Consider the following 24,592-nt stretch of genomic DNA (forward strand, 5'->3'; position numbering starts at 1 on the left):
TATCACCGCTGTTGCGAGACTATTGTAAAACATTTCACTTTTCATAATTTATACAAGGTACCCCACGCTTATGTTAGACCTACGATTTTCACCAGATCATATTATAATATACTCGTACTATTACAAAAACTCACGATTCGTCCTGTAAAACCTTGGTCGCCCTGAAACAAGAATAAACGGTTTTTAGGCATGCAAAGTTTCATCACAATATTTTCTGTCAAAATTAGAGAAAATAATAATAATAATTCTTTCTACACACAAGTTCGAAAAGTTAGTAAGTCCCGAGTTTAAAACGTCGACCACTTGCGAGGAAAGTGCAAGCTTAGACCACTTGGTAAAATCAAATTGTATTAAATAAAAATATAAAAAAAAATACTTACTTTTTCACCGGGAAGACCAAGATCACCCTTTACTCCCTGAAAAAAAGAATAAGTTTTAAGTCCATAATCTATACCTATTGATTCAGTCAGTTAATTGTTCGACTTATCAAAGTCGTAATTTTGCTTAGACGAGAATGATTATTGTCTAATAAAAATAATGTAATAGAAATGAGCCGAGTAATATTTTTCTTTCGTTTTCGAAAGATGAAATGGGCGTGGCGACCACACCCATTTCATCAACTCTTTACTAAATTAATGTAAATTTTAATTAAATGAAATACTAATACTTTTTTTTAAACCTTGGATTAGCTACTTACTTTCTCTCCAAGTTGGCCTCGAGGTCCGCGTGGACCCTGAAAATTTTATGTCATGCCTTAATGATAACAATTTTTTTAAAATAAAGTTTATTCAAAATCAAATCATCATATTATTATATCAAATACATTTAGGTCACATGACCTAAATGAATAAAACTAATATTATTTTGATCTATCTGTATATGTGTCTGTACGTACAAATACTTATGATAGTAAAATGCAGTAGGTGAATTTACCGCTATTTTGAAAAGTAGGGCCAAAAACTCATTTTTTTCAACAAATTTTCTTAAAAACGTTATAACTTTTACACATAAACCTTGTTCTTGAATCATCATATCTATACATACATTGATGCATACGCGCTAAATGACTTTGCTTAATACTACGTAGTGACAGTAATCATGCTACGCGATATAAAAGAAATTGATTTTTCTTCAACTTACTGGTAATCCTGGTGGACCAGCTGGGACATCATGAGACATAGCCTAAAATTAATAAAATTTTATTGGTGTAGTAGCAATTTGCCTGTCTAATGCCTGACTCGGGAATCGAGACTGAGACGTTCAACATGACCAGTATTGATTGAATTTATTTTATTAGGTGTAATAATTAATTTTTGTTTGCGATTAAGGCATAAAAAAGAATTAATTATAGTCGAATTTCCACTCTAATTAATTATTTTAAATTATAAATTACTCAATATTAAAATTTATGACATTCAGCAAGACTACTAAACGTACGTCCTGCGTCCGCACGTTTTTCGTAAAAAGGGGTCCAAAGTTTTTGCTTCACGTAATAACATAGATTAGAAATTATGCGTTTACCTTTATTGTTTCTTCCAGAAGATCGATTCTCTCCTCTAGTTGTTGGATGGAATCCAGTAATTCGTTACCTTAATAAAATATTAATCAGGTGTCCCTTAATATGTTCACATAATATTCTTTACATTTCAATTAGGTTGTTATGATAGGGTATTTTAATTTAGGTCAAATGAGTTACTCTATTGTGAAATGTCCAAAACGCTTCTTTAAACAAAACTACTAGTATAATGACGCCAGGACATAGTTAGAGGAAAGGCTGATTGATTTATTTTAAACACTCGCTAGTCGATTCTATCGGCTACAGAGAATCGAGCTACAAACCTTCGCAGATTATAATACATATTTATATTTATACTTTGCTTTTATAAATTATTAATAATACTTACAATTATCCCGCGATCCCTAGAACAATAAATAAACATTGAAACATTTGTTATTGTTACTCCGTTCGGACTACAGATAAAACTGCAAGCAAAAGCTGGTTTTCCCAATATAAATATTTAGTTCAGTCAGTGTCAAAAATTTGCCAGCACTGTTGCGTTTTCAATCGTTTTTTAGGAAAATATCAATTTAATTATTGCTAAATAGTGAATAAAAGAAAATTGAAAAATATTTTTTGCATTTCAATAATAACATTTTTAACTATCTTTGTATAGCTAAATGACGTTATTATAGAGCTTAGGTAGTAATATCAAAAAACTTGTTATATTAATACAGATGATAATGGAATTACTTACTTTTAGTCCCTTTTGGCCTCTGTCGCCTCTTGGACCCTGAAAGTATTATATTTTCTTTTAACAATAATGCAGTATGCAAAAATGTCAGCAAAACTTAGTGGTTGGCCAAACTTATGGTTTTACTACTATAACTTTTAAAACACAATCTGCTACGGATTGTCTCGTTGTATAAAACCGTGCACGTGCCAGCGGCAAATCTATCGTGCAAATGTCAAAAACTGGGACGATTTTGTGTGCGTATTGCGGCATAGCATTTATTAGTTTTAAATATAAATATTTATAAATCAATAGAACTGGAACGTAGTGTTGGCAGGCCCCCCACAAGATAGACCGACGACCTGGTAAGGGTTGCCGGAGTCCGATGGATGAGGGCGGCCCAGGACCGGTCCTATTGGCGCTCGATGGGGGAGGCCTTTGTCCAGCAGTGGACGATTCCCGGCTGAGATGATGATGATGATGAATAGAACTGATTACAAATCTCGTTGAATTCATACATCTTAGGTTTAGACTTCTCTAAAGTTTTAGAGTGAATCTTAGGAGTAAACTAAAGCTAAAAACCTATCTGAAGGAAAACACTACCCATAAAACCAGTGTACCGTACTCTCTGTGTGACCAAAATAATTATCTCGATGATGAAGATCTCGTTGTTGTAGACAAACACAGATAAAAGGTTTTTCAAGAATTTAAAATATGATAACTTACCCGCTGACCCATTACACCCTTGTCGCCCTGAAAAAATAATGCAGGTACTATTTTTATATACATAATAATATGTTACCGGAAATGGATGAACTCGAAGAATTGTAAACAACTCCTAGGAAATGTATTCTTTAGGAAATGTATTAAATGCGGTTTTAAAAACTGATTGGTTTTGATTTTTGAATAAGTCAATTCATATATATCCTCGGAAATGTGTATATTTAATGTTCACCTATTTTTATGCTTAAAATTGAGTACTTCGTATCTGTCCTTCATAACCTAGCACAGTGTGCGTTTTGTGGCTAGGTGAATAAAGACTTTTACTATGCCACATGCATTGGCATGCGTCTGCCTGGTATGCACGGTAATGATATTGAATAATTTAAATATGATGACACTGTTATTTAAAAAAAACCTCGAACTATAAAAAACAAAAAAAAATACTTACACGCTGTCCTTTCTGGCCCATATCACCTTTTGGGCCCTGTAAATTTCATAAAATATAAAAATATTATACAAAATGAAAAGTTTATCGCCATTTATAGTATTACAGTACCCGTTACTGAGCGTCCCATATTCATTTCACGTACGGTGCGGGTGCTGTAAAGCGCGAGAGTCCTTGATTTGATCTTGCGAACTTCGGACAATCAGCAAGAAAATAAATCTTGACAAAGAAACTCAAGATTCAGGGATTTGAGCCCGAGACCAGACACTACCTACTACAGTACCCTTGTGCCACTGTGTGAATACATATTTTGTATTCTTAACTAATGGTTGGCGGAAGGCCCCGAAAGAGATGAAAATATGAGTTGGACTCTCATACTAAAGATTGGCATGAAATAGCTATAGATAGAATAAGTGGAAAAAGGAAAGTGAGGCCTTTTCCCTGCAGTAGGACTACTTATTATTTATAATCACCCCGTATAGGTAGCTATACGGGGTGATTATAAATAATAATAATAATCACTGATGGTTGTAGTGGCAGTTCAATGACTTTCTCATGATCAAACGCATTTGTTGTAGATTTGGTTTGGATACTTACATCCAGCCCGTCTTCTCCAAGTTCACCCTGTAAAAAAATGTTAAATTAAAATTTTAAAAGTATTTCTAAAGGCTACCAGCATATTATTATTTGTTATATCACTAAATAATTTAAAAACAATTATGGTTATTATGTCATCAACGTTGAGTTCGCGATTATTATCATATACGTTGTAGAAGTATCATAAATTGTCCTTATTACCCTTAATGTTATTATTTAGTGATTAGTCTAACTGAACCCACTTGTTAAAAACTGAATAAGTAACTAGTATTCATTTTAACGAATCATGTTTTAAAAAAGTCCCAATTTTATAATCAGTCATGTCACGTAATTTTTAGAATTCCCTCTTACATCTTAACAATCCTAGTTCAATCCAAAATTGGAAGAAAAACTAAGCAACATTTTAAAAATACGTACCCATAATCCACTTTCACCCGGTCGACCCATTGGGCCCTTAAAGAATAATAAAATTTATAATAGAGATGATAATAATAAAAATAAAGTATATAAAAGCCTCTTTACAAATATTATAATCCAATATATATTTTTAATTACAGTATTATTTTTATTACTCAAATCAGTTATTATACTGCATATTTTTTTCTTAAGTAGTAATGTAATCTGAAGTTTGTAACTAAACATGCATATATTATCCATCCTCACAAATTTTCTCATTTATAATATGATGCGATACGATGTCTACTATTACTTCCTTTTTATTTAATTTCAACTAGGTATTTTCCATACAGTTGTCATAAAACAAGCTACTTACTGGATATCCTGGGTAACCCTGATCACCAGTTGGGCCCTGGAATGCCACAAAATTTCAATTTAGGTTAAGAAACAGTTAATTATTTACTCCTAGTCTTTATTCATTTCTTTTTTTTCTTAAAAAGACAACGCTCGCACTAATGCCCGGTAAAACTGTCATGTTTACATGAGCATAATCTATTAAATGGATAAACTACCACTAAAAGCACCTCAAACGTCGGGGGTAAGAATTGCTCTTGTGCCGCGGGTACGCGGGTTGACGAACACACAAAACAGAACACACAAAACAGACACAAAGTACAACCACACCCGAAACAACTATTTGTGAAACGAACGAACACAAATATTTTTTTCCGTGTAGGAATCGAACTCACAACCTCTGGATGCACTGGCGTGGTGACCATCTTAACCACTGCGCCACGGAGACCGTCAATTTTTTTGTCAGCATCTAGTTTTGGACGTATAATGGCTAAATATCAGTAAAACGTTATGGACCCTATTATTGAATTAGTTAATGGATAAAAGCTATTATAACATACAAGTTCTCTGATATTTGGCTACGGCGGAAAGTTTCATTGAAACCATAAGACTGTGCAAGTGTGTTGACAATACAATAATGTAATGTACTCTCTCTGTATAGGAATTTATTTTTTATTTATAGTCCGATGGGATGTAATCCAAACTGAGCGGGTAAGTACAGAGTTGGGCAATTTCAACTTGCGTTTCGGACAATCACTGACAGAAACTTAGGACTTTTGAGACTAACCTAGAATTTGGGTTGGGGCCTATAACGGGATTCTCTATAGTCGGTTTAAAAAAGTAACGAGTTTTTGACACTTAGAATGTAATCTTTAAATGATGTTTAGAATACCGAATTCCTACCGCTCCCGCTAGAGGCGCTGATCAGATTTTCATTCAACATTTCTCGATAGCCAACCGGTTGATGATAATAATAGTTGATAGTAGTAAAAATTCGCCTCACTGAATTCAGTTGCTTACTTAGTCGATGCGCCTGTCAGGCTCTCAAATATGTTAATTCGTTTAAGCTGATAACTTCTATACCACCAAGTTTTGAATTCATAGCAAATTTTGTTTGTACTTACTTTGAACGCTTCTTCTCCCGGATCGCCCTAAAAAGAAATATTACTATTAATGTCACGGAATGTTCAGAATTTGCTTTCAAATCTTAATAATATTATTTCTTGTCTTTCTGTATTTTTGGTTATTAAAACGACTTATTGGAGTTATGAATAAGTATCAGATAACACATGATATTTCATGATAGTGTCAGCAAATATATGAAAACAGTGGTGAAACTAAGCTTTATATTATTGTATGCCATTTTTATTACTTATTTCGACTACTCTATGCAAGAGTACGAAATATTTTGATACAGAATCGCTATCAGTCGAGGAAAGACATCGTAACATCGTTTTTTAAATTAGATAAATTACTTACTGGCATTCCTTTAGCGCCCATTTTACCCGGTACACCCTGAAAATGAAAACACAGTTTTTAATCGTGGTAAATTTTATATCAATTTAACGGCTAAATAACTATTTGGTATTGATACGACCGTCAAGAATCTCTTACTTTTAGAGCCAAACATTTTACATTAAAGCAGTAATATTTATTTCTAGCATTAAATAGCAGTGGGAAATATATATGTTACTGTAAAAGCCCGAACGGTGGTAAATCCTAAGATTTTCCGGTATAACCTAAGATTTACCAACTCGCAATGGTAAAAGTCCGAACAATTCTTTTATTTCGAACTTTTACCTATATTCACTTGATTATATCGAGATGTCGCCGGAGCCCCGCTTCGCGGGGCTCCTCCTTCTGGGTGATTAAAAAAAAATAACCACGAAGGCTAAGGTGGGAGCTTCGCTTCGCTCGCTCCCACCTTAGCCTTCTAACCTAACCTACCCATGTCGCTATGCCCAAAACTCCTGCTTTATAACTATGTCACAGTATATAATTATACCGTGAAATAGTTATAAACATAGTTATGAAGGAGGATTTTTTTATATATCGTAACATAGTTTTTAAACTCTGGCTTGTTCGGACTTTTACCATTGAGAGTTGGTAAATCTTAGGTTTTACCGGAAAATCTTAGGATTTACCACAGTTCGGGCTTTTACAGTAACATATACAAATAAATAAATATATATAAATATCATTGGACCACTCACACATGGTAATTTTTCCAAGATTCAAAACGAAGCCTAGCTTCTACTATGGGAACTAAATAACTGATAAATATACTTATTTACTTCTTAATACATACTTGTATAGATAAATTGACAACTAGGCTCAGAACAAATACTCGTGCTCATCTCACAAAGATTTGTCCCTGGTGGGATTCGGAACCACCACACGCGCCCACGGTTATTGCGGCGAGGTAACAACTTTAACGCGCATTGGTTAAAGTTTTTACCTCGCCTCGTGTTATATATTATTATTTTTGACGCTGACCGTACATATTATTATAATATAACCAACTACTCACTGAACGTCCTGGATCACCCCGAGGACCTTCTATCAGCTGTAATTAAAAATATACAATTTATTTTAAGGCGTTGTAAGGGGTGTATCATATTTACGAAAGTGCTTTGCGATGTTACAAAAACTTAAAATAAATTCATATTTAATGTCAGTGAAAACTGGGTGATATTTATATTTACTTTTGTTGCAATAGGTTCAAATTGGAGGCGTGGGTCTATTAAAATAATTTAATTATGACTTGTTTAGCAGTGAAAGGAAGCGTCTTAGTAAACGTTGCATGACTAACCCCCGGTTTCTAGGGTACATTTAACGGTAAAATTCATTAAAAAAACTACAATATAATAATATACTATTGAATTTATAAACTTCCGCTAAATGTACTCCGAAACCGGGGGTAAGATTGTTTATAATGATTCATGGTGAAATGTAGTTTATTCTGAGCACTTGTGTAGCGGGTCTTAGACCTAACCTCCGGGCAGTGAGGCACTAAATTTATTTGAATATTACTTACCCATCCCATGTCTCCCATATCACCCTGCAAGTTAAACCAAAGCATTAAAATCTTATAATAGTTTGGCTACGTAACTATATAGTTGAAGGTGAAGTCAACTAGGGCATTTTTTATGGCTGATCAGTTTCAAAAATTTCCAGCGATCAAAAATGGGTCGACTTTGTTAAACCACTTCTGTCTTTTCTGCATTTTTAAAAATCACATATCAGAAAAAGAAATGCCATATGTATTAGAGGAAGTAAAATAAAATGACGTTAGTCACGTGACCGAGTCCATAAAAGGGCTGCGAGCTCATTCTGAGCTCTCTTTTCCATAGGATTCACTAGCTAAGGGGTACCTCTGCCCGTTTGAATGGTCATGCTGTATTTTTCTCACAATTCATTTGTCTGTAGTTGATTTTTGAAGTGATTCAGTTTGTATGTGTAAAGAGCTTGTTAATTTGCTAAAGATTGTGACTTATAGTAAAACTGTTCTATGTGATTAGTTTTTTCTTTTATTTGCTTCCACTTCTGGTTATCCTAAAAATATATATAGAACTAAGTGCGGAAAGAAACAATTTTGGATTCTGAACAGAATATTTAAATTATTAAAACAAGCATAATAGCGCCATTGCAAAAATATGTTACCACAAGATCCTCTTTGAATATAATTTTTATAAAGGTTTCAAATATCTACTTACTGAATCTCCTTGTTTACCCGCCAAACCTCGCGGACCCTGAAAGTTTGTTGATTTTTTAATATTTCTTTTTCGCGCTTGACACCAAGGCCGAGTACCTACTCATATTTAGCCAATTATCCATGTTAGTATAGTGTTGGTATTACGACAATTTCACCAATATTTTTAATGTGTTCCTGGATATAATAAATGTATACATATCCATATCAGAGCAATAAGACAAACTTTAATCTCTTAACGGTAGTTTATTATTCAATAGCGTCAAAACTCTTACAAAAAAACGCTATTGAATAGATAAACTAACGCTGGATGTACTCAGAAACTGGGGGTTAGAAACATTAATCAAGGGGCAAAGTATCTACAGCTAGATATTTAAAGTGAAATGCTAAAAGAGTTCTTACGGCGTTCACTAGCGGCCTTAATCTGATACTAGGTAGTAATAGGAATTAACGCTTTTGAACACAAAATGGTTTAACAATGCTTTTTTGGTAGCTTTTGTAAAAATAAAAAATATACTTACTTCCATTCCTCTATAGCCCTTAGTCCCCTTGTCGCCCTGAAAATAAAAAATATCAAAATTAATAACCACTGGCTTTTGCCCGCGACATTTTCCGTTTAAACAAATTTTCTAACTACCCTATTCATTATAGAAAATTTGATATCCGTACACTTTTTTTGAATAGGTTTTGTATGAAATATTTACGACTACATACACTAAAACAAACATTCGCATTTCTAATACTAGAAGTGTTAGAAAAGTTAAGAAAGACTTCATAAGTTTTAAAATAATGACTAATTACTTACTTTCTCTCCTTCCCAGCCCGGTATACCTGGCGGACCCTAAAAGTTTAATATTTTTTTAAACAAGATCAGGGCATAATTCAGCAGTAGCGCGATTCTCTACTGGTATCGAGTATCAATAACCGGCTAGCTTTCAATAATTTTTGTATGAAAATCTGTTCAGCGCCTCTAGCGGACGCAATAGGAACTACTTTTGCAGAACATTTTATCTTGTCTCAAACTCTTGATAGTCGATAATACGGATTGTTGATAATTGCGCTACAGCAAAATAATATCAAATAAATAGTCAATAATATTTATAAAGCATTACTACTGGCCGCGCTATAAAGGCGTTTAAATATAATAGTTGTTTGGGTCATGAAAATCATTTACATCACTACTAGTTCATACAGTTTGACCACCGGGTTGAACCTTTCGTTAGACCAAAAAGTCACACTTGAATTTCTTTGTCAAAACAAATGTAATCATTTATTATTTAAGATCAAGTACACTTAAGATGCCAAGGAAAGTAGCTATACAAATTTAGGTATTATTCTATCAGACCCTTCAGGTTTTTTTTTACTACTTAGACCTCAGGTCCTCAACTTTGTCAATGCAAAATTGCATCAGAACCGGTTATAAATACATTTTTTTAAATTATGATATTAGTTTATTTATTATTTTATTATGTTGAACTTACTTGCAGTCCTACCTTGCCTGGTAAACCTTGAGGACCCTGGAAGTTTAATTTTTTTTTATTCGGTACCTAGCTAATAGGGATGATGATTTTTTTTTTGTACGTCTGGTAGATTGTACAATGTAGAGTTATAATACACGTTATCTTCATCAAACAATAATATTAAATGGCTTAGGTAAAAGCATAAAAGTTACAGAGTTTTTCTACTATACTGTGACGTCATGCCAAGTTCAACTCTATGTATCGCCGTAAATATTTAATTTTGTGGAAAAAGAAATGATTTATGTATAATACTGTTTTACAATCTACCAAGCGGACAAAAAGAAAATAAAAATAGTTGTCATACCTGTTATGTTCAAATCTATACTAATATTATAAAGCTGAAGAGTTTGTTTGTTTGAACGCGCTAATCTCAGGAACCACTGGTCCCATTTGAAAAATTATTTCAGTGTTAGATAGCCCATTTATCGAGGAAGGCTATAGGCTATATATCATCACGCTACGACCAATAAGAGCAGAGTAGCAATAAAAAATGTAACGAAAACGAGAAAAATCTTGACCCATTCTCTCTTTCGTGACGCAAGCGAAGTTGTGCGGGTCAGCTAGTATTAAATAGAGATCAATTGATGAGCATGTCACTTTAAATTTGACATAACATATAAATAGTTTAAAAATTGTTGGTTAATCTAATAAATAAATAAATCACAGTGTGGTTATTACACACATATTCGGGGCTGGACGATCAGTGCGGCAGTATTTATTTCGTGCCGTCAACAAACGACAATAAAACCGATTCGGCTTGTGCCGTTCGGGTAGTTAATTTAGGTCTGATCGTCTAAATATAAATTTTTCTTCTACGTGTTTCGGAAGGCACGTAAAGAGTCGGCCCTGGTTGTTGACACTAGGTTATCCCCTAACCAAACCAAAAAAAAGAAGAAGAACATCAATAATATCATAATTAAAAAGCCATACCACTGTTTGAAAAATAAATCTGTAAATTCATTCTGAGGACTTTCTAATATACTTACCTGAACCAGCAATCGAGATCACATTATCCGCTATATTACGGAAACTGAATTTCTGATGAGTTTTTTAAGTACTCAAATTATAAATTACAACTTACTCCCCATCCATCAGGTCCTTCTTCACCCTAAAAGTTTAAAACAATGTATTATTAACAAAAAAAGAAACAGATATATTGGACACCGCCTTCTTTTTGAAGTTGGTTTAAAATCATTAATAATATTATTATTCTTATTTTTTTTTTATATATTTGTTTTTTTTTCGTCAATGTGTATATATAGTTTTAATTTTAATAATTTAATGTAAATATTTAGTTATATAAGTTTTGTACTGTATAAAATGTAATAAAATTCTATAATATTATTTGAGGTATTAAATTATTCTATGCTATTCACAATATTGTACCTCAGGTGAAGTACTTTCGTAAGTACATTGTGAGTAATTGTGTATGGGTCACAATTAATAAATGTCTGGATTAAATTTTAATGTTCTTTTTATAGATATTAATTAGATGTAAATAAATATAAAATTAATATCTAAATGTTAAAAATTGTCTGGGATTATTTTCATTGTATATTAGGTAACAATTATCTAGCGGTGAGTAACAAAAAAAAACAAATATACTATTAGATTCATCTCATAACTTACTTCCTCTCCCTGCCTGCCTGGGAAACCCGGTTCACCCTAAAAACATAAGAGGCTATTTTATTATATTACGGAAAAAATAATTTAAATATGACGCAATTTATTGAATACACAATTGATTTGTAAAGCTGATCCGCACGTTTTTTCGTGTAGTAAATTATTTTCTCAAATTCTCAAATTATAAACAAAGGTGTATGAAGGGGTGCAAGGACTACATCTATGTTAACAATGTTAGCCTCAAAAAAGGGTCAGGTCTATTGCCATCTAACAGGGTCAGACCGCGTCACAGATGTAAAAAATATTCGACCAAGCTGACTGGTCGATCCGTAGCGCACATTCACTCGCGACTGCGCGTGCTATAGCTATTATAAAAAGATCAGGGTGGCTATTGTGTATCTTAGTTTACAACTATTTGAAAGACACCATGCTGTACGTTGTATCTTTTTTTATTTTATATAGATCAAAGCAACAATGTACTGAATAGTAACTTTCAATTTTACGTACATTTGTTGTTCACTGAGAAACACAATATGCATGTTGGTACTGTTAAAATAAATTTGGTACTCACCATCGGTCCATCGTATCCTCTATCACCCATTGGGCCCTAAAATTGTAATAAACTCGTTAATAAATGTCATATACAAGGGTTAGCTCACACCGAGACGCGATGCGATGCAACGCAACGATACTTGAAGAGGCCAGTGATTTCGCTATACGCCGCGCGGTGAATTCCGAATTCTCACAACGAAAAGTGCATCATCTCATCCCTCTAGTTTCTACTAATTAAATTATATTTTTAATTGTTATTCAAAAGCGCTGCGTCGCGTTTCAGTGTAAGTTGACCCTAAAGGGACCCTAAATTTTATAATTTCGACGTTGAAAATACTGAAACAACTGCTTTATACGATTTTGAAATGATACAATTAATAGGAATAAGAAGATTATTTACTCTTAAAATTTAAACTTAATATTTACTTGAATTCCCCGATCGCCTGCTCCACCTTTCGGGCCCTGAAAACATATTAACATTTAAACATATTTAAAGCCTTCTAGTCAACAAATCATTGGGAAATAGTGGTGATAATCCGACATCCTTCGCAGCTAGCCAGACGTATGCTCTCTGACTCGTGCCAAACGTGTGTTGGAAATTTCTGCCAAAACAGAAATTAATAATAATAGGAGATATGGGAGCGGGAAACAAGGGAAGACATGCAATAATCTGGTTTTGAAAATAAAAACCGTGAGTTAAAATCCTTATAACGATTTGTAAGAAAATTTATATATAATAAGAACCGTGACCAAATGCCATGTGTCCTCATTATTAAAAAAAACTCATTTGTTATAATATATTTAAGTACAAAATAATTACAACTTACCCTTAAGCCCGGCTCTCCCATTGGACTCTGAAAATTAAAGTATTTTTTGTTTTAGGAATCAGTGCATGATATCTGATGGTGGGAGATCTAATTTAATTTTATTTTTAAATTTTTTTGAGCATCACAAACGTATAACGTTTTCTATATACCTCGTCCTTGATTCCATGGAAATACATATTACAATGTGTGATTTTTTCTAATTTATTAACCTACTAGCGGACCCGACAGACGTTGTCCTGTCTAATAGATTGAAAATTAATTAAAAAAACATTGGCCAGCGGGCAAAATTGTGAATCTAAACCATTCTCAGATCCCCTTGAACACACACAAAAAATTTCATCAAAATCGGTCCAGTCGTTTAAGAGAAGTTCAGTGACATACACGCTTACAGAAGAATTATATACATAAAGATATGATTTATGGCATGTTCCGCCACTTCTGAATAAGTGATAGTTTAATATTTTTGATAAGTATCGCCAAGCTTATCAAGTAGAATATGTCGCAACAATATTTAACAGAAACTGCATGAAAATCTTCATGATGTAATGAATTACTCACCCATCCCGGCTCGCCTTTAGGACCCATTAAGCCCTGAAAGTATAAATAAATTCTTGATAAAGGTATCAACATTAGGTTTCACCAGTGCGATTCTCAGTCATACAGTCTATAATCAAATATCGAAAGTTTGACATTTAAAATGTACTGAAAAAATAGTTCGTACGGCGCCCGATGGCAGCGCTTTTTAGGCTTTTATACAAAATCATTCGATAGTTCTAGACTCATCTCATTACTAGTAAGATCAAACTGATAACATCTTAGTGGCTATCAGCGATTTTAAACGAACTGATGTTGAATTCATACAATTTTAGAAGTAAAATTACATACGAAAATTCTACGACAAATAGTCAAATGATCTTTTATCAATAATTTGAAAAATCACTTACCGGCCAACCCGATTCGCCCTTAGCACCTGGTGGACCCTGAAAGTTAAACGAAACAGTTATTATTCTCTCAGACTGACTCGCAATCAATAAATCTTTACTACCTTTAACATAGAAAAGGAGCTAATTTGGCAGATGATAATTATATATTACTAGCTGACTTGCGCAACGACAAAGTTTTCCCCGTTTTTGTAACATTTTTTACTGGAACTTTGCTCTTATTGCTCGTAGCCTGATGATATAAAGCATATAGCCTTTTTCGATAAATAGGCTATCTAACACTGAAAGAATTTTTCAAATCGGACCAGTAGTTGCTGAGATTAGCGCGTTCAAACAAACGAACAAACTCTTTCGGCAATTACTTTGGCACTGTCGGTAATTATTTTGTGTATATTAAACATTATAATATTGAACTAGCTGGAGAGCAATCTACATCATAAATTGAAATGATACACACACCACCTCGCGCATTTTTGTGAAAAGCAATCGTCATACATGTCATGACACGGCCGTTTATAAATGTTAATCGAGCACTAATTTTGTCTGCTACCACGAAACTGTTCTAAAAACAGAAGCACTACGAGAAAAAACAACCACGGATTCTTTCTTGTAAGATGACTTTTGTGAGAGGTAATAAAAAAATGACTTCGGAAAGTCATCGGTGTGTTTAATACTTATCTTACAATATATTCCACAGAGTGTTTTAGCCTCAAGGACTAGATTTTGAAGTCAAAGGTCTTTTAACACTTTGATGATAACTTACTTGAGGTCCATCGCCTCCCGGGCAACCCTGAAAATGTAATGTCGCTTTTAGTGTTATGAATTGGTATGGACTCAGAGTGACGGTGAAAAACAACTAAAGCATCAGTAATTTTTATTAAATATTAATAATATATTCAAAAAATATTAGTTTGACTAACGTAACATTATAAAGCATCGCAAGTTATTACATACAAAGGTAAAAATATTAAAAAGGTATATATAATAAGAACTAAAACATTCTGCTATAATAATATTTTTAACGTTCACGAGGAAGAAAAAGAAATTTTTTATGTCTTTTTCTTCCTCCAGTAAGCAAATTTTGATATTTTTATTGTAATTATTATTAATCAAATTGATAAATTACCATTTGTCCCTTAAAACCCTTGCTACCGGGTTGGCCCTGAAAATTAAAAGGATATTTATTGACACTTTACACGAGGAACCTGTGCATTAATTTTAAACTTGGTATATTATTATTTTTGTAGTATATTTTTTTATTATAACTAAAAACAAGTTTAACGATAACGATTGTTTTTTGAGAATTGCAAATTAAAAAGAAATGTAATAAGAGTATTTCAACTCATACAAATCTTTGTTGTAGTGTAAAAAAACTATATATTATTAATACTTACAGTTATTCCAGTTACGCCTATTACACCTTCTTCACCCTGAAAGTTTATTTGTGTTTATTTTATTTTAAAAATGATCATAAATATCATTACTGTCACTGACTAAGCTCCGGGACAAGTACGAGTAAAATAACGTAATCTACCCAGTAGTCTAATGTAAGTAAGTAATAAGCAGTTTATAAAAATCCCGATCCATCGGGAAATCCGGGATAAAAAGTAGTCTATGAGTTATTCTGGGTCTTCAGCTACCAGCTTTAGCAGATCGGTTCAGTAGTATTTGCGTGAAAGAGTAACAAACATCCATGCGTACATACACACATACATTCTCAAAAACTTTCGCATTTATAGTATTAGTAGGATAAAAATAAAAGATGACACGGGTTGCCGTGCCAGCTATTTAGTGTATCTTAATAATATGACGAAAACCACTCATTCGTTAGCTAAACATTATTAACCTAAAACCCTAATAATAATAACTTAATAACTTACGGGAAGTCCTACGACGCCTGGGGAACCCTGAAAGTAAAATGTAAAGTTTAATGTATTATCTTATAAGTAAATTAAATACACACACGGAGCTTCAAGTATTTATTTAGCCCAACAACTTAGTAGACTGAGAGTCTTGGCACGACCAACGATTATAAGTAATAATTATTGGTTTTTCCGAAATAAAGAAGCTGTCCCAAATAGGCCACAGTCACCAGTACCTCGATTCTCTACCACTATCGACTACCGAAAACCGGCTAGCTATCGACATTTGACATTTAGAATGTACTGCCAAAATGTTTCCTACGACACCCGTCAGAGGCGCTGATCATATTTTCATACAAAATTTCTCGATGACAGTTCGGTTGTCGGTAGTCGATAGTAGTAGAGAAATGAGCTACAGTTTGTGCCGGTTTACGATGTTCTAAATTCTGAACTTTGTTTAGCTCCGCACGCCGTGAACCTTGCACTAGCTGGCTGTCTATTAAGTTGTTGGACTATAAATACATATATGTATGTGATAAATTGTAGTTATTATGGTTTCGATTTTAATTTACAACAGCCGGAATTGATTGAAACTAAAAAATCATCGATGAAAAAATCTAGTTGTGCTTTTTTTAAATTAAACGTTTACTTACAGGCATTCCGCGGTCACCCTCAAAACCTGGCCTGACCTGAAAGATTTTTAAAGTCAAAAAATTATGTAAGAAATGGCATACATTCGCGCAACAGTTCGATCAAATCATGAAACCGAATAACAAAATGGACCTGCATAATACAAGTTTGAACGAATATCCATACTACATGTTGAGAAAAATAATTGAACTATAATAACTTAATATATTACTTACCATTCCTTCTTCACCTCTGTTACCTTGACGGCCCTGAAAATAACATAAAATTCTTAATTAATATAATTTTTATACTGTTAACGTGTCCAAAAGCAATAGGCTCGCCCTCTACTACATGGGATTAACAATGCTAATGGCAAAACGCGGGTGTATTTTGGGTATAGCAGGCTCAACATTATGTATGTATTCGTAATATCAAAATAAATTATTCGAGAACAGATTCAAGGTAACAAAACAGTAATTCTTATAAGTCCAAGATTATTGAAAATACTAGACGTGTAATTTGGTTTGTCATCAAAAGCAATAAAAAGTGACTTATCTTAAGAATTTGGGCTTATACATAGTTGCATGAAGTCACCGTACTCTATCTATTGCCGTTATTATTTGATTATGTACAAAAAGAAAACATATGTCTAAGTATAATATTTTTTCACAATCTAGAAGACGAACTAAACATCTTAATTAGTCAACATCCCAACTACAGTGATTTTTACACAGATTTAAAAGACTTTTTAAGTAATTTGATGACAACTCACTTCCATTCCTTGGTACCCCCTGATACCCTGAAAATATAAAATAATTATTAATTAGTGTTTTTGTAACTTTTTTTACCCGTTACTGTACCATTGGAGATTAAGGCACTCTAAGTCCCGAACGAGGAAGGAAGTAGATAGGCTTTGAGTGTCCACCACGCTGGCCAAGTGCAGGTTGGGAACTTAGCATGCCCTCAAGAAATATGAATAAATTTTAGGCATGCGAGGTTTCGTTATCGGTGGTTCACGTGGTCACCACGCCGAAACAAATATTTGTGTAATAAGCAGTAGTCTAATTCCAAGTTTGGTTGGGAAATGTATCTATATCAGTATATATTTACAAGTATATAAGTATGTTTATCAGTTATTTTGTTATCATAGTGCTTGCACTATGCTAACTCTGCTTATTTTGGAATCAGATGACAGTATGTCCGTTGTCCTATGACATTTATTTATGAAATGAAAGTGCGTTGCGTTACATGTAGATGATGTAAATAAGACGATTTACTTACCTTCATCCCAGTTGAACCGTTTTCTCCGTATGCGCCCTGGAGGTTTTATCAAAGTTATTATTTTATTTCATTAAAGTGTTAGAATATAAAAATATCAAATCAAACAAAAACACGGCCTCTCTGGATAGGCCCGTCTCTTGGATACGCCTTTGGAAAAAAATATCCTTATGTAGTCTATAATTTCTATTATTTTTATCAGCTCGTTTCCATCTACATTCTACATAATATGACAAATGCAACCAATTCAAATAATGCGTGGGTTTTCTACAGAGACATTTGTTCCAAATAATTTATTCTGATTACTTACTGGAAATCCTTGGTCACCCCTTGCACCTTTTCTGCCCTGAAAGACGATGAAAGAGAAAAAATAAGGTAACTTATTTTACTTATTTATCATAATTAAAAAAATCAGACAAATAGTTCTGTAGCGCGATTGTTTACTATAATTGACTGTCAAATACTGGCTAGCTATCGAGAAATTTTGTGTAAAATCCCGATTGGCGTCCCTAGCGGTTGCTGTAAAAACTAATTATTATGTTCATTTAAATGTGAAATTCTCGATACTGGATTGTACTGAAGGTGGCAACTTGTGCTACTAAAATATTTAGTGTTTTGCCTCTCAGTCATCTCAGTCTCCAAGGGAGTCTCTGTCTGTTGGATCGAAATAATGGATATTAACTACATTTTTCTTATTATTATCAGTCCTAGCTTGTTTTCATCTACTGCAATACGTTTACAGCTCATTATTCATTTAATAACATTCTATAAAAGAACCTGGGGATGACTTTACTCAGTGTCGAAGTGCGCAAGTTGCGTCGGATATTATTATACCCGCGCAACTTCGCTTGCGTCACATAAGAGAGAATGCGTCATAATTTTCCCCGTTTTTGTAACATTTCTCGTTGCTACTCCGCTCCTACTGGTCATAGCGTGATGATATATAGCCTATAGCCTTCCTCAATAAATAGGCTATCTAACACTGAAATATTTTTTCAAAACAAACAAACTCTTCAGCTTTATAATATTAGTATTAGTATAGATTATCTAATGTGCCTGATATATAAGTAGTAGCAGCACACGTTGAGCAATCTGTACATACTTTGCAGACTTTAATGATAACTTACTGGCACTCCGAGGTCTCCTCGATCTCCCTGAAAATAAAAGAAAAAGAATATTACGCTGAATGCTTAAACGACAATTCAGAACAGGCATTCTTTGGCAAAAAGGCTATTCTAGATCTAGATGTGCACTAAAACATTTATTTTAATTATTTGGCAGCGCATAGGCTATGAGGTTTAGCTTTGGTAGTTACATCCATATTTTGGACGGAATTGTCGGTTCGGGACTATTTTCGAAAAACAAAACCGAAGGGCATAATTTGACATATACTCTATAAAAGGCTTCCAAAAAAAGCCTATCGACATAATGTTAGAATTTGTCAAGCCGAATGCGGCTGCCCAGTGTTTGTAATTTCCGAACATTCATTTTCATCACATATTTGATACGGTATTTTATTGCCGACTCGATTATGACGTGTGTAATATTTCCAACTTAAAAAGGGCAGCTATGTTATTATCTATGTTGAGATTATTTATTTCTTAAACTTTTGAAATGTTCTTCATATAATCACAAAACTTACTGGCGGTCCTCTCGGGCTATCACCTCGAACGCCCTGAAAATAAAATATATATATACAATAATTAATAATTTATTTTATTTGTGTTATTGTGATCAGCCTAGTGTCAAAGGTTCAAGCGACTCGAGGGTTTTGGCTTTACAGCTGTTAAGATAATTGACCGGCACCGATATTTAACGTCCCGATTTCGTAAACGTAAACAAAATACAATGAAGGTCTTTCTATGATACTAAAATTATAAATCAAACTCTATTGTATAAAGCATTGGATTCGAATGATCACTGCATTGCAAATTCTTTTCCTATTGTATGAATTGTTGGTCACAATGCGTCATAATCCCCCCTTAAGGAACAGCGGTTAACGCAACCCCCCAGTATTTAAAACAACGTTTTATGATATGTTACACTATCAAACATTGAAATGTTACATGTAATAGGTTTAACTGCATAATGTGTACACTTACTGGTATTCCCGGATCGCCTCTAGACCCTTTAAGACCCTAGAACATATTTTTTAAATAAAAAAACATAATTAACAAATAAGTAGCCACTGTCAATTTACTAATGATTTATTTTTCATAATATGTCTTGTCCTAAAATTATATTTAAATATACATATACAATATCATTGTAAATAGTATTATAATATAAACATAGGTAATAAAACGTAAATGAAAAAAAAATACAAAATTCGTTTAGTGATAACTTACCGGTTCTCCTGGTGCACCCGGAATACCCTGAAAGTAATATTTTTTAATATTATTATTAAATAAAATTTATGACATCTTTCTATGACAAGATGATAAACCAACAATAAGAGTACAGTATCTAAAGTATATATATCTTGTAGGCAAGTACTAATTGGCTTGGATTTTCCCATTTTCCCCAAATTGTTTGCGTCTATCACAAGTCACGATACTTGAGCAGTTAGCCTCAATCTATAGCCCATTGAAATATATTTTACTTTAATCTGAAAAGCTAAGTGCAGAAGCTTCCTAAATAACATATGTGATTATTATGTGTAAGCCCTAATATGATAATATAGATGCTACTTTAAAATTTATCCTTTAGCGACCGAAGTGACGCATAATGCATTGCTGAACGCGCCTGTTCCGATGCGGCGGCAGAATCGTACGTTTTTTCGCTTGCGCTTTATAGCACGCAGTTCTTTGACTGCAGCTCCGATGCATAGTTTTCCATACTGTGTTTGAAAGCTGACAAAACGCAGCGATCGTCATCTGCTATTGATTGGGGTGTAGAGATTTGTTGCTGCATCTAGCTACTAAAAATAATTTAAACCGCCGATCACTGATGTTAAAAGTAGCTAGTGTGCAGTTTCTCTATTGGTATAGTACAAAAATACGAAAATCTGTCCACTTTCTAACATTGTCAATAGACTAGTTGTTTATATATATATATATATATATAAGACTAGTTGTTATATATATATATATATAATAATTTAGGTACTTACTGTCCACCCAATGTCCCCCTTCTCACCGAAATAGCCCTGAAAATAAATAAATATAAAAAGACCATAGTAAATGCATTCATAAGTAAAGTTAAAATTTTAATAAAAAATCTGTCAGTTTATCGACATTCCATTATAGTGTATCGGACTAAACATTAGATTTAGATTAGATTAGAGATAATTTGACTCACGTGCCTTCACTCGAAGGCATGGGCATTTCTGCTTAGGGGCCGATCAACAAAAAGCAGATGTATACTTTAGACTAAATACCAAGTCTTCTATCTCTACGCTTAACTTGATCAAAATCGGTTAAGTGAAAAACTTTGAAAATGACAGCACATATTACTTTAAAAATAAAATTAAAACAAAACCTAGCCTTGTTTTGTTTTTAAGAAGTGAAGATTCACGTCTCACTACTGCAAGTATATTTACAATAGTTTAGATTTAAATGTAGACATATTAACCACATTTCTATAATGTTATGTAAATTATGATTGAAGTCCATAACCTCGACACCACTAAAGTTTCTAATTTGTTAGATTTTATCACTCACCCGTATACCATCATATCCCACAGCTCCCTGAAAATTTAATATTTTCATTAGTGATAAAAAAAAGTGCTGCTTGTATAAAATCAAAATCAATTATTTTATTTATTTAGGTATGAATTAAACTTTGAAACTTATGATAGCCGTTACAATTACTGAATCTTTACCTCGAAAGGTAGAACCATAAGAGAAAAGCTAGCTAGCAACTCACGACTATATAACATCCAGCACTAAAACATAAACCAAAGTAAAATACGAGATTAGGATATTACTTACTTGTATCCCTTTGAGTCCCATATCACCCGGTTCGCCCTGAAAATATAATGGAAATTATTAACAAATAGTAGTTTTAAGCAAAATGTTCTGTTGTCTAAGAGAGATGGGCTTTCGCCCTTTAGCCCAACTGATTCTCTCTTATCTTATCCTCTACCTATGTAAAGGATATGTATCTTTCTTTTTAATAGAATAGTTTCCGGAGACAGCTGTCTGTCTCCTACGACTTAATACACAGGCAACTGTCAGCTGTATACAGTATAAGGCTGCGAAAGACATATTATATTCCAATTTCTAAGGCTCTAATTGGTTCTAATTTAATATTTTACTTCCAGCTAAGTAATGATCTTATCGCGCCAACTAATTAGAAATTTTTCGACCATTGTAAATAAATTTAACATGATGACAATTTTCCAGTGTTAATCATTCAAGTTCTAAACTATCGGTGTACCCATTTTAAGCCTTTTAGCATAATTTGCAAATGTAAAAAAAACAAACTGACAATCGAAAACTAATTTTTTACAGTTATATTTAAACTTATTTCTTACCGGCTCTCCTCTATAGCCTTTTTCACCCTCTGGACCCTGAAAACGGTATTATAGTGATTAGTAAACAAATATAATAGCAAATACTTAAAGGAATTGTTCAAGCATGTATTAATTTATCTATAATTTGCAAACCCATGATCCTGGAGCTCCAGCTGGCCCATTTTTTCCAAGGTCCTGAAATAAATTAAGTGCATTAGTCGATTGCATCTCCCACGCAACTGGTTCGAAACAAAGACACCGATGATCTTTGAAGTGTGTGAATTATAAATAATTATCACTTATTTTAACCGTGAAGGAAAACATCGGGATGCAACCTGTCATGCCTGAGAGATCTTTAACACAGATTTTAAAGGTGCAAGTTGAATACAAAGTCCCCAACCCACACTGGGCTAGCATAGTGGACTCAAGGCCTAACCCCGCTCTCATTACGGGAGGAAACGCTTGGCCAGCAGGGGAACAGTAATGGGGCTAAATGGGGTAAATAATATATATTTTTTATCATTCTTCATTCATCAAAATATCTGCGTCTAATTGAATGCTCGTAAATTGAAAACCAAATTATTTTCGTTATTATTTTTCATATGTTCGCTTCCCGGGTTATATTCTCAACAATATCTCAAGGTTTACACTGATATAATTAAATAAATAATTACCGTTATTGATTCTTCCAGTCTACCGATCTTTTCTGCGAGTTGGGCGACGAGAGGCTGATAGAGTTCACCTGTGGAATAATGTGTTTCTGCTAAATAAGGTAAAACACTAAAATGAATTAATAATACAAATACAATAAAGATTCCTCATGAAAAACATCTTCATTTCGTAATTCGTCTGCCTCGGTGACGTGGTTGGTAGTATATGATACTTTAAAAGATTATGAGGTAATCTTCCTTTCTTTAGAAGTCGGTTTAAAAATACAGTATTAACATAACACTTACATGGTTTCTTAGTTGAAAGACAGGAAACCTAAGACAAAAATAAATCATTATTTACAATTTTAGCAAACCAATAAAATTACACATTGTTAGATTTGTTAGCTATTTTCCAACAACTTAATAAAGAACCTTATACGCTAGGTTCGCAGGTTGCGTAATGGTACTATTGAGAAGTGTGGAAAACCATTGACCAACTTATCCAGCCAACTAACAGCTACATCATTTTGGATAATAATCAGTGGGTCAACCAACATTAGGCGCGGTTATTTCATAGATAGGTGTCCGCTTAAAGATATTCGATCTTAGTGCTTCCGTGATTCAGAATGCGTAAAACGTTAATCCTGGTTGTTGTCAATTAAGTTGACGGTCGTTAAAGGTATGCCAAACAAAGGCTTTTCAGGTGGCTTGAACCACTTTGACATTATATTGACTTTAGTGGGCACATGATAATGGTATAATGGAAATAAATTAATAGCTATTATTTCTTTTTTTTAGTAAGTTGTTGGCGTATAGTGGTGCCACGCAGTTCCATTTATGTGATTTGAAATAACAAGTACTAGGCAATACTTAGCTTGTATGGAACGTGCAGCTGTTTTGCAATAACTAGAGTTTTTAACCTCACCTTTGCTGGTGTCGTGGACCTGGTAGCTCTCCCTGAAACGTAACCGTAAATGCATTTTATAAAACTGTTTCATATTCATTTGACTGAGAGAGAATAGATGAAGTTAAAAATAAATGAATAATAATAACAATAACATTTCTTATAATTTTGCGGTTTTTATTTAAAGTGTAGTGAAGATAACGTCATTATCACGTTTTTAACAAACAACACTGATTTAATTATACGGAATTCCCACGCATTACGTTCATTCACGTGTCATCTGGGGTCATCTTTTATTGGCTTATCGAAATCAAAACAAATAATTGTATTGACGTTACTAAATGGTACAAGTTCTCGTTAAAAAGAAATGTTAAAGCGGCCTTCTTTTGCATTCGGGTTTTAACTCACTAATAATATAAACGATAAAATAATTGCAAAATACTTCGGTAATTTTTGGTGGAATTCGGCCGTCACTCATTGATAATTTATAATTTAAAATTATAATAATATAAATACATCGCGCATGCCATGATTCTTTACTATTATTTCGCAAGCAGGCATGCATTGTATCAAAAAAAATGGGAATCAAAATTATTTCTTAATCTAACAAACTTAAGATTGATTGTACTAAGTTAAAATAAAAATTTTCATTGTATCATGAAACCTGTCTTTTCTCATATCAATTCCTTGCTGCCGAATGCAGAAACTTCCGTAAATGCAACTCTTAGCCTAGAAACTATTCTTGCAGTACATTTTAAATGTCAATCTATCGATACTCGATGGTACCAATCCTAGAGAATCGTGCTACAGCATTACTTTTGAGCAACACTTCAAATAATCAAATTGTTTTTGTATCGGGCTGTATAATATTTGATAGCCGTGAACCAATAA

The 24,592-nt window shown here is 33.4% G+C and overlaps 1 protein-coding gene across 1 annotated transcript in view; it reads right to left on the reverse strand.

Moving 5' to 3' along the window:
- The window catches only part of LOC142976397 (uncharacterized), a 49,782-nt gene that overhangs the window by 24,676 nt on the left and 514 nt on the right, over window positions 1–24,592 (reverse strand). Inside the window, exons 2-49 of the mRNA XM_076119728.1 lie at window positions 23,723–23,754; window positions 23,104–23,131; window positions 22,822–22,889; window positions 22,301–22,342; window positions 22,169–22,204; window positions 21,624–21,659; window positions 21,354–21,380; window positions 20,804–20,839; window positions 20,040–20,066; window positions 19,794–19,829; window positions 19,334–19,366; window positions 18,819–18,845; window positions 18,002–18,037; window positions 17,695–17,730; window positions 17,186–17,212; window positions 16,650–16,682; window positions 16,437–16,472; window positions 15,802–15,828; window positions 15,316–15,351; window positions 15,048–15,083; window positions 14,685–14,711; window positions 13,925–13,960; window positions 13,539–13,571; window positions 12,981–13,007; window positions 12,580–12,615; window positions 12,173–12,208; window positions 11,608–11,643; window positions 11,060–11,086; window positions 9,940–9,975; window positions 9,264–9,299; window positions 8,980–9,015; window positions 8,463–8,498; window positions 7,784–7,807; window positions 7,277–7,312; window positions 6,226–6,261; window positions 5,871–5,897; window positions 4,769–4,804; window positions 4,414–4,449; window positions 3,997–4,023; window positions 3,403–3,438; window positions 2,958–2,984; window positions 2,256–2,291; window positions 1,905–1,920; window positions 1,522–1,589; window positions 1,141–1,182; window positions 698–733; window positions 381–416; window positions 135–161 (exon numbers count right to left, since the gene is read on the reverse strand). Of these exons, the coding sequence (XP_075975843.1) occupies window positions 135–161; window positions 381–416; window positions 698–733; window positions 1,141–1,182; window positions 1,522–1,589; window positions 1,905–1,920; window positions 2,256–2,291; window positions 2,958–2,984; window positions 3,403–3,438; window positions 3,997–4,023; window positions 4,414–4,449; window positions 4,769–4,804; window positions 5,871–5,897; window positions 6,226–6,261; window positions 7,277–7,312; window positions 7,784–7,807; window positions 8,463–8,498; window positions 8,980–9,015; window positions 9,264–9,299; window positions 9,940–9,975; window positions 11,060–11,086; window positions 11,608–11,643; window positions 12,173–12,208; window positions 12,580–12,615; window positions 12,981–13,007; window positions 13,539–13,571; window positions 13,925–13,960; window positions 14,685–14,711; window positions 15,048–15,083; window positions 15,316–15,351; window positions 15,802–15,828; window positions 16,437–16,472; window positions 16,650–16,682; window positions 17,186–17,212; window positions 17,695–17,730; window positions 18,002–18,037; window positions 18,819–18,845; window positions 19,334–19,366; window positions 19,794–19,829; window positions 20,040–20,066; window positions 20,804–20,839; window positions 21,354–21,380; window positions 21,624–21,659; window positions 22,169–22,204; window positions 22,301–22,342; window positions 22,822–22,889; window positions 23,104–23,131; window positions 23,723–23,754 (1,643 nt within the window). The remainder of the gene's footprint in view (window positions 1–134; window positions 162–380; window positions 417–697; window positions 734–1,140; window positions 1,183–1,521; window positions 1,590–1,904; window positions 1,921–2,255; window positions 2,292–2,957; window positions 2,985–3,402; window positions 3,439–3,996; window positions 4,024–4,413; window positions 4,450–4,768; window positions 4,805–5,870; window positions 5,898–6,225; window positions 6,262–7,276; window positions 7,313–7,783; window positions 7,808–8,462; window positions 8,499–8,979; window positions 9,016–9,263; window positions 9,300–9,939; window positions 9,976–11,059; window positions 11,087–11,607; window positions 11,644–12,172; window positions 12,209–12,579; window positions 12,616–12,980; window positions 13,008–13,538; window positions 13,572–13,924; window positions 13,961–14,684; window positions 14,712–15,047; window positions 15,084–15,315; window positions 15,352–15,801; window positions 15,829–16,436; window positions 16,473–16,649; window positions 16,683–17,185; window positions 17,213–17,694; window positions 17,731–18,001; window positions 18,038–18,818; window positions 18,846–19,333; window positions 19,367–19,793; window positions 19,830–20,039; window positions 20,067–20,803; window positions 20,840–21,353; window positions 21,381–21,623; window positions 21,660–22,168; window positions 22,205–22,300; window positions 22,343–22,821; window positions 22,890–23,103; window positions 23,132–23,722; window positions 23,755–24,592) is intronic.

This window comes from Anticarsia gemmatalis, chromosome 11 (genome assembly GCF_050436995.1).
Source record: "Anticarsia gemmatalis isolate Benzon Research Colony breed Stoneville strain chromosome 11, ilAntGemm2 primary, whole genome shotgun sequence".
NCBI lineage: Eukaryota > Metazoa > Arthropoda > Insecta > Lepidoptera > Erebidae > Anticarsia > Anticarsia gemmatalis.